General features: G+C 35.9%; 1 protein-coding gene across 2 annotated transcripts in view; it reads right to left on the bottom strand.

Annotated features, from left to right (window-relative positions):
- Positions 1 to 1,034: 1,034 nt before the first annotated feature.
- Positions 1,035 to 10,014, bottom strand: part of LOC132555925 (nicotinate phosphoribosyltransferase-like) — a 28,685-nt gene continuing 19,705 nt past the window's right edge. For both annotated transcript variants that reach the window (XM_060220309.1, XM_060220306.1), the window contains exons 9-13: positions 9,325 to 9,405; positions 8,884 to 9,072; positions 8,274 to 8,345; positions 7,018 to 7,125; positions 1,035 to 6,141 (exon numbers count right to left, since the gene is read on the bottom strand). In XM_060220309.1, coding sequence (XP_060076292.1) covers positions 6,064 to 6,141; positions 7,018 to 7,125; positions 8,274 to 8,345; positions 8,884 to 9,072; positions 9,325 to 9,405 — 528 coding nt within the window. In that variant the 3' untranslated portion in view covers positions 1,035 to 6,063. The remainder of the gene's footprint in view (positions 6,142 to 7,017; positions 7,126 to 8,273; positions 8,346 to 8,883; positions 9,073 to 9,324; positions 9,406 to 10,014) is intronic.

Genomic DNA, 10,014 nt, shown 5'->3' with positions numbered 1-10,014 from the left:
CGAACCACACATCTCTGATTTTCTACCAGATGAGATATCCTGGCTTTCTAGAAACCATTACACCCAGTATTAAGAAAAAACAAGACAAAGATATCTTCTAGATATATATTACTTTATTTTGCAATAAAGATTTCTTTGACTTTAGAAAAATAATATCACACAGACTACTGTAACACTTGTCTACATACAACATTGACAAGTCTATCATAAAATGAGACATTCCCATAGCTCTCTTTAGTGATAAAACTGTACAGTTATTAAGGCTTCACCAAGATTGGACCCAGAACATCAAATCTAACCAAAGATCTGAACCAGGCTTCACCAAGATTGGACCCAGAACATCAAATTTAACCAAAGATCTGAACCAGGCTTCACCAAGATTGCACCCAGAACATCAAATTTAACCAAAGATCTGAACCAGGCTTCACCAGGATTGGACCCAGAACATCAAATTTAACCAAAGATCTGAACACAGCTTCATCAAGATTGGATCCAGAACATCAAATTTAACCAAAGATCTGAACCAGGCTTCACCAGGATTGGACCCAGAACATCAAATTTAACCAAAGATCTGAACCAGGCTTCACCAAGATTGGATCCAGAACATCAAATTTAACCAAAGATCTGAACCAGGCTTCACCAAGATTGGATCCAGAACATCAAATTTAACCAAAGATCTGAACAAACTTGAAACAGATGATTACAAAAGGTCCGATCTGAATTCAAACCCATTATTTTTAACACTTGAAATAATTGATTACTCTGAATACATGTATTATGGAGTTGTCTATGGGAAAGTGTTATGGAGTTGTTTAAGAGAAAGTATTATGGAGTTGTCTATGGGAAAGTGTTATGGAGTTGTCTATGGGAAAGTATTATGGAGTTGTCTATGGGAAAGTGTTATGGAGTTGTTTAAGAGAAAGTATTATGGAGTTGTCTATGGGAAAGTGTTATGGAGTTGTTTAAGAGAAAGTATTATGGAGTTGTCTATGGGAAAGTGTTATGGAGTTGTTTAAGAGAAAGTATTAGGAAAGTATTATGGAGTTGTCTATGGGAAAGTGTTATGGAGTTGTTTAAGAGAAAGTATTATGGAGTTGTCTATGGGAAAGTGTTATGGAGTTGTCTATGGGAAAGTGTTATGGAGTTGTCTATGGGAAAGTGTTATGGAGTTGTCTATGGGAAAGTGTTATGGAGTTGTCTATTGGCAAGTATTATCAAGTTTATTGTCTCTGGGAATTTGTTATGAAGTTTGGATTTTTCTTCAGAAAGTATCGCTGGAATTAGTTACATCTATTACTTAAACCACCTGTTCCACACATTTTGTGACAGTTTTCCAAAACATACGATACCAATTATAATAATTTGAAGTTATACCACAAGATCACATTCAGCTGTTTCAAAGTGGTTCACAAATTATTATCCTGCCTAAGATATTGGGCAATTTGCTACTAGTGAGAATCTTTCTCAACACCCTGTGGAGCATTAAGCTTGAGCTGTCATCCGCCTCTAACAACTGTTACAAAACATTTCTGGCACATTCATGTACTCAGCCAAGTTTACTGGAATTTGCAGATTGAAAAATGTTTTCTGAGGCTACAACACATTGTTTGTGTGACATGTCAGTCAAGTACCTTCTTTATCACCATCCATACATACAATCTACTAGGAGACCACCATGCTTTCAATGGAAAATTTCAGGGTAAAAAATTAACATTATTCCCTTTAGCTACGGAAATTTGTAAATATAATTTGGAAAATGTTCACAATAACACTAACATTTAAGAAAAGAATTTGTGCACTAATGTACAACTGGAAATGGTATGTACCTTTACACTAAATAGGAGTACTACTATGTTTGTGTTTAACCTTACATCACTGACCTGAGAACATCTACCACTGGTCTAAACATAAATATTTTTACAAACACTCTACAGATCATATTGCTGCTCTGGCTCATTATTGGAATTTCAAAGAACACATCAGATTATTTATTAACACTTTTCAAACATGTAAACTTATGAGTTTTGTAATCTGCACAAATTGGAAAATTTCTAAAGCCAGAATGTTCCAGCAATGATGTCAGTAATTGTTGTAATTGATTTTACTGTCTATGTACATGACACATGTTTTTTTCTGCTTTTGTCACAAGTGTTAATGTTGGACATTTTCCTATAAATAGTAACAACCTTGACATTGGTACCCAATGAAGATTTCTTTAGGTGAGGATACTTAACTTACCTATTCATCAGTGACCTTGACCTTCAAACCCAGAAATATGGATTCATAAGAAATACAATCAGTACTTGTCTTTTCTTTTAATCACAAGATTAAAGTTCTGTTGAAAGATCTTAAATTAAGGTTTCATAAGCAATGATACTATGTTGGGACAGGACAGAAAACTGATCACAAGATTAAAATTCTGTTGAAAGATCTTAAATTAAGGTTTCATAAGCAATGATACTATGTTGGGACAGGACAGAAAACTGATCACAAGATTAAAATTCTGTTGAAAGATCTTAAATTAAGGTTTCATAAGCAATGATACTATGTTGGGACAGGACAGAAAACTGATCACAAGATTAAAATTCTGTTGAAAGATCTTAAATTAAGGTTTCATAAGCAATGATACTATGTTGGGACAGGACAGAAAACTGATCACAAGATTAAAATTCTGTTGAAAGATCTTAAATTAAGGTTTCATAAGCAATGATACTATGTTGGGACAGGACAGAAAACTATCATACGAATGTGAAGTTTCTACTTGAAATGCATCTTGTCAACTTTTTCATTGTTATACACTAAACTGATTAAGCCAAACCAAATATGTATTATTTCTGGGTCATAAGGATTCAGAGAGTTTAAGACAAAACACAGTGTTTACACAATTTGTACAATATTTCTAGAATAAGACAAACCATACAGATTTTGCCAGAGTATAATATTTCTAAGTCATGGCAAAACACATGATATTGCACTAAAATGTCAGCAGTTTCCTGTTAATACCAAACAATAAAGTTGTAAATCACACATACAACAATAAATGCTAGGAGCCTATAAAACGTGGTTCTCCACACTGTGGAGCAGTCAGTTACAACAACAGAAAACGTAACCTACTATGACTTGTGAAATTCACACCCATTAGAAATGCATAAAATATCTGCCTTGTATTACACAGTGATTTTGAGAAAACCTAAAGGATTTATGTCAGGACAATCAGAATTTTATTTCCTCTACAAAGGAGTTGAACAATAAAAGAACTGTTTAATATCTATTTTGGCTAATATTTACTTCAAATACATGAATTAAAGGGAAAAAACTCTGTATAAAATCCAAGTAAATTATTGTATAATCTGACTAGTGTGTGTTAGGATCATGTACAACTTTTACTCAGTTATGTACTTACATCATAAACTCTAGTTAAATTGAAAATGTTCAAAATATATTTTGATTAAAAAATACACCAAACTTAACGGATAGAAATTTATCTTATCCAACCAAAATACAAAATAAATCTGATAAATAAATTCTGATAGTATTTTTCTTTTAACCATAAGTAATATAAGTACAATTTCTTATTTCTACCCCTGAATACTAACCTCTTTTAAAAAGGTATGTATTCCATCAAGAACAGCATTTTGTTAATGTGATATTGAATTATCCCCCTTTGTCATGAGAAAGTCTTCCCATCATAGCTCATTGTTTTCAGACCCTGTCACGATAATGAAACACTCCCTGAATGAGAGTGCCATACTCGGATGAATATGAAAAGAGGCTTTGATCAAGCAAGTTGACAAAACCAAGTTGTCTAAATCATATTGGGTATAGATACATAATTTTAAATCTGTACTGATCTTCTTCTTCCGAAGTTGTATTTTGTCATCCCTCAGAACTTTCCATTCATTAAAAAGTTTTCATTGATTTTGGATGGAAGGGGGAGGTGGGGGAGGGGGGCAGGGTGTGTTTGCTTTTTTTCTCAGTTTTTTCTTCAATAGATTCTTATCTTGTATTTAATCAATGTGTATAAAAGTCTTGAAGTCTTACACATAAATATCAACAAATATTTATCACTGTCCTGTAATAAGCCTACATTTTAACTCTGAGCTCTGAGCAGAAATGATATGTTGAAACCCTGGACTTATTACAAGACAAGACAAAGATAACATTTGGTGAAAATGAACACAACATTCCTGTAATTTCACTTGGAACACATAAAATGGCTAACAACAAATATTGGTGGAGTTTTCCTTCATTAAAAGACAAACTAATGAATACCTTCTCCAAATCCCCGTTAAACTGAAAAGAAAAAATGATATGCTTCTGTCTGTTTTATTTTCTGGTTTATATCTATTGATATATGTCTGATTTAATCACTAAACAGGATTGTAGCATTTTGATTTTAAAATCAGCTTCAACAGTATTTACAGTTGATCAAATTGATAAGATAAATGAATTTGAATTTCCTATAAAGTTTTTCTACAATGCCAAAAAAAGATCGCAGAGCAGTACATGTATTGCACAAAAAATTTCTCTCTCTGAAAAATGCAAAAATTATGGTTTTGAACACACAGAAATTAAAATTTAGAAAATGCTGAGGACTGAATGTCCTTTTCATAAAAGTCTTCATGGTGAATATTAGCTTTGACCCATTAACCATGACCAATGACCACCTTATGATGATAATGAGTCAAGAATGGGATGGGTAGATATTGGAAACACTCCCCAAACATCTTAAAAATTCAAATTAAAAATAGCCAGCTATACACGTTTAAACAAAGCAAACAATATTGAGGAACAAAAAAATGTTCTCCAACTGTTGGTTAGATCTAAAATAACAAAGAACAAGGACTGATACACAGTCTTGGGTATAAAATGAACCTTCAGGCTTTATAATAGGTCATGCATGTCTTTACAAGAGGGCTATGGCCATCATATTAGTTACAAAAAATCTTCTACGATTTTAAAATTGAAAGGACTGAATAACAACATCTTAATGAAAAAAATGTCCACAACATTCAATTTATGATTAAGAAACAAAAGTAGCATTAAAATTGGAATGTCTCTTATATCTTTTTGGTTTTGTAGTTAAAAAATTAAAAAGATTGCAACATTTCATGTATAACATATATTTCTTTGTTCTTCTTGTGTCAGGCGTTAATATCTGTTTACAGTTAATGACTTCTGTTTAACATTTGTACATCTTTCCTTGTCTGTTATAAACCTTTTTTATATTTTTCACACTTTTCTTTGTTTGAATTAAACGTTGAAACAATGAAAGTCCTCTATACACGTAGCTATATATCAAGCATTACTATACAAATACAGGAATGCTCAAAGCTTTAATCAATTAACAGTAAAATACACTCATTTCTAATCAGTAAAACTTAAGAGGCTGAACACCATCACTATCCCTCTTCTGGACAATAAACGCCGACATCCCCACTGCTGGATTATGTTATCTGGTTTAATGTACTAACACCTACCCTTTGAGTAGATACAAGTTCTCACCATTCTGGTTATATCACAATATTTTTTTTCTCTTCAGAAATACCGTATTAGGAAACACTAAGACATAAACATCTAGAATTATCTCCTTTTTGCTTTCCTTCTATTAAGCTAGAATGAGTGAAATGCTGATGGATTCCCCAGAGGTCACTTTCCCAGAAAATCTGATAAGATGTGTAACACAACAATGATCTCCTTTAACCTACGTATTTCAATCAGGCTTCAATATAATATTTTTTCTGAGTGCCCCCTCCCTATCTAACACCCCTCTTTGAAGAAAATCGCATGCCCTCAATTATATATTACTTGAAAATCATCCCTTCTTCAGTCACAATCTGTTTTATTTTTTCTCCTAAAAATGTATTCAATATCTAACCTCAAAAAGTAGTGTCCAATCACTACAATTTTTCACCAAAAACTTTTACTGACCGGTCATCAGCTTTTCAATTCTTTATATTTTCAAAAACATTTACTGGTCCATGCACAAGAAACAGCAGCTTACAATTAACTTCCAACACCACAAATTCTGGGTAGTAATTTTTCTGAAGGTTATATAGCTAGCTAAGCCAGCTCTCCTATAGGTGCATTCTCCAGCCACAAGTCGTGCAGAAACTGGTACAAGTTCGCACTAACTGATACCTGTAAGATAGGAAATATTTTGTAAAAAAACATATAATAAAATGGTTTCAGTTACAGCAATCCACAGCTTTTATAACATAAACAGACATAGTATTCCTAACCCTAACCATTATAAATCTACCTCTCCCCCAAAACCATTATAAATACACCCTTCCCCCAAAACCATTATAAATACACCACTTCCCAAAAACCATTATAAATACACCACTTCCCAAAAACCATTATAAATACACCCCTCCCCCAAAACCATTATAAATCTACCTCTCCCCCAAAACCATTATAAATACACCACTCCCCCAAAACCATTATAAATACACCCCTCCCCCAAAACCATTATAAATACACCACTCCCCCAAAACCATTATAAATACACCCCTCCCCTAAAACCATTATAAATACACCCCTCCCCCAAAACCATTATAACTACACCACTCCCCAAAAACCATTATAAATCTACGTCTCCCCCAAAACCATTATAAATACACCCCTCCCCCAAAACCATTATAAATACACCCTTCCCCCAAAACCATTATAAATACATCCCCCCACCAAAACCATTATATATACATCCCCCCACCAAAACCATTATAAATACACCACTCCCCCAAAACCATTATAAATCTACGTCTCCCCCAAAACCATTATAAATACACCCCTCCCCCAAAACCATTATAAATACACCCCTCCCCCAAAACCATTATAAATACATCCCCCCACCAAAACCATTATAAATACATCCCCCCACCAAAACCATTATAAATACACCACTCCCCCAAAACCATTATAAATACACCACTTCCCAAAACCATTATAAATACCCCCCCCCCCATTATAAATACCCTCCAATATCTCCTTGCTATCAGTAATAGTATTTACCTTGTATGGTGTGGGATTGAGAGCCCGTTTGTGGTCTTGTCTCATGCTGTTTAGAGATGCCATAGCTTTTGATCGCAGCTCTGTCAGAGTGGGGAGTGATCGTACTAACTGAAACAACAAAAATTTTTCTTTGTTCAATCCATCAGCTAACAGCATCTCAACCATCTCAATGGATATCAGAAACCAATTTGTCAAAAAAGACTCTTTTTTCAGATTTCAGTTTATTGAATCTCAGACCATATGATAACTTTAATTTACCTCCCAGAAACATAATCTATAAAATACTTCTTTTTAAAGGGCTGTATCCGAGCTGGACATGTCCCACTAGTGTGTGAGGGGAACACCATGTCCCAGTATCCCTATTACAACATGTAATGTCCCATCTGGGCATGTCCCACATGTGAGTGAATGGACAAACATAGCCCATCAGTGGATCCTATCTGTGTCCCACCTGGGCATGTCCCACCAGGGCATGTCCCACAGGTGAGTAAATGGACAAACATAGCCCATCAGTGGAACCTATCTGTGTGTCCCACCTGGGCATGTCCCACATGTGAGTGAATGGACAAACATAGCCCATCAGTGGATCCTATCTGTGTCCCACCTGGGCATGTCCCACAGGTGAGTGATTGGACAAACAAAACCCATCAGTGGGACCTATCTGTGTGTCCCACCTGGGCATGTCCCACCAGGGCATGTCCCACAGGTGAGTAAATGGACAAACATAGCCCATCAGTGGAACCTATCTGTGTGTCCCACCTGGGCATGTCCCACAGGTGAGTGAATGGACAAACATAGCCCATCAGTGGAACCTATCTGTGTCCCACCGGGGCATGTCCCACCAGGGCATGTCCCACATGTGAGTGAATGGACAAACATAGCCCATCAGTGGATCCTATCTGTGTCCCACCTGGGCATGTCCCACAATTGAGTGAATGGACAAACAAAGCCCATCAGTGTAACCTATCTGTGTCCCACCTGGGCATGTCCCACAAGTGAGTGAATGGACAAACATAGCCCATCAGTGGAACCTATCTGTTTGTCCCACCTGAGCATGTCCCACCTGGGCATGTCCCACAGGTGAGTGATTGGACAAACATAGCCCATCAGTGGGACCTATCTGTGTGTCCCACCTGAGCATGTCCCACAGGTGAGTGAATGGACAAACATAGCCCATCAGTGGAACCTATCTGTGTCCCACCTCAGCATGTCCCACTGGATGGTATGGAATATAACAATACTGATCATTTTCTCACCTTCCCATTGTCCCAGTACAGCTTATGAAGTTGCTCCATTTTAGCAGGACAAACATAGGCTCGTTTTGACTCCTGAAAAAGAACACAAAATGTTTATTTGAGTTTAAATTCAAAACAATTGTGATCAGAAACCTGGTCAATTTTGCTTTATACTCCTTTACAAAGTTACACAACACTAAAACAGATATACCATCTGTCTTTATTTCTCAAACCTCAAATTAAAACCATTCAATGATATTCTGAGAACTGGAAAAGATATTACAATGAAACAATACTAACTGTTGATGACAGACAGTTTATCTAACATGCAATTTGTTTGGCTGTTTATTGCCCAATTAACAGCCAAGGTCATCTTGAAAGTTGTCGTCTTGTAGCAGCATAAAGCTAACTCACTGAATCATGTGATAGATCCATCACACGCCGTTCAACGCAAGGACAAAACCACGACAGCACAAGCCGGTATTATTAAATCAGTTTCCTGTAGAACCATTGAACCACACACCTCGGATCTTCACCCAAGATTGGAAAGTCTGAGATGCTAAAAATTAAGCTTTCACAACCTCGACCTCAAATATTGAGGAGATACAATGAGGTAAGCATGTGCATTTACCTGAAATGGATGGCGACATAGTATCCTGGTGTTGAGGTTGGGAGGAGACTCGTCTGGTTGTAACATCAGATCAACAAGGGCATTACCATCAGCACCAAACAGGCGATACGCAATCTTCCGTCCAGGGATGGTGACTTTCTCCACATCCTCACTAAGTTTAATCCTCGGCCTTTGGTTCACCTCAACCAGCTGGAAACAAATTTTTGGTTTCACTTTGCTTCATCTTTGAACAATTTTCGGCCAAAAAAAGGAACTGTTTTCTTTTATGACTGATTCCAGAAGCTTTGATTTATACAATTTTCTAATTCAATTATCGAGATCTGCATGTTTGACAAATAAATTATCACAGATAAATTATCACAGATAAATTATCACAGATAAATTTCACCGAAAAGTTCAGTGATGAACATTTTAGCTGAAATTTTTACTAAATAATATTACCTTGTAAACACCACCAAGAGCTGGCTGTTTCTGACATGTGACCAGGTGAGTTCCTATACCAAAGCTATCGATCTCGTGTCCCTGTTAAGTCGAAAATAGAGCTTAGATTAATCACAGGAAATGTAAAATAACCAGTCGAGTGTGGATATTGTGAACTCAGCTTACTTAGCTACGAACTGCCAAACCTTTTCTGTACATCTACTTTAATCAAGCAGATAAATCTACTGGATATTCGCTTGATTTTGTCGTGCTAATATTTCATGGATGTTCCAGTTTTTATAGAACCCTAAAAATTGTTATCCAAGTATACAGGTATAGAAATCTTTTATAAGAAATTTGTCCACTTTAAAAATGTTTGCTAGGTATGTTATATTGCATTAAGGGAGCGCTAGGTATGTTATATTGCATTAAGGGAGCGGTAGCTATGTTATATTGCATTAAGGGAGCGCTAGGTATGTTATATTGCATTATGGGAGCGCTAGGTATGTTATATTGCATTAAGGGAGCGCTAGGTATGTTATATTGCATTAAGGGAGCGCTAGGTATGTTATGTTGCATTATGGAAGCGCTAGGTATGTTATGTTGCATTAAGGGAGTGCTAGGTATGTTATGTTGCATTAAGGGAGCGCTAGGTATGTTATGTTGCATTAAGGGAGCGCTAGGTATGTTATATTGCATTAAGGGAGCGCT

Source organism: Ylistrum balloti, unplaced genomic scaffold, assembly GCF_031769215.1.
Source record: "Ylistrum balloti isolate Yb309-2 unplaced genomic scaffold, AGI_CSIRO_Ybal_v1 Utg369648, whole genome shotgun sequence".
NCBI classification, from domain to species: Eukaryota; Metazoa; Mollusca; class Bivalvia; order Pectinida; family Pectinidae; genus Ylistrum; species Ylistrum balloti.
The sequence above is the reverse complement of the archived record's forward strand: the minus strand, read 5'-3'. Positions and strand labels throughout refer to the sequence as shown.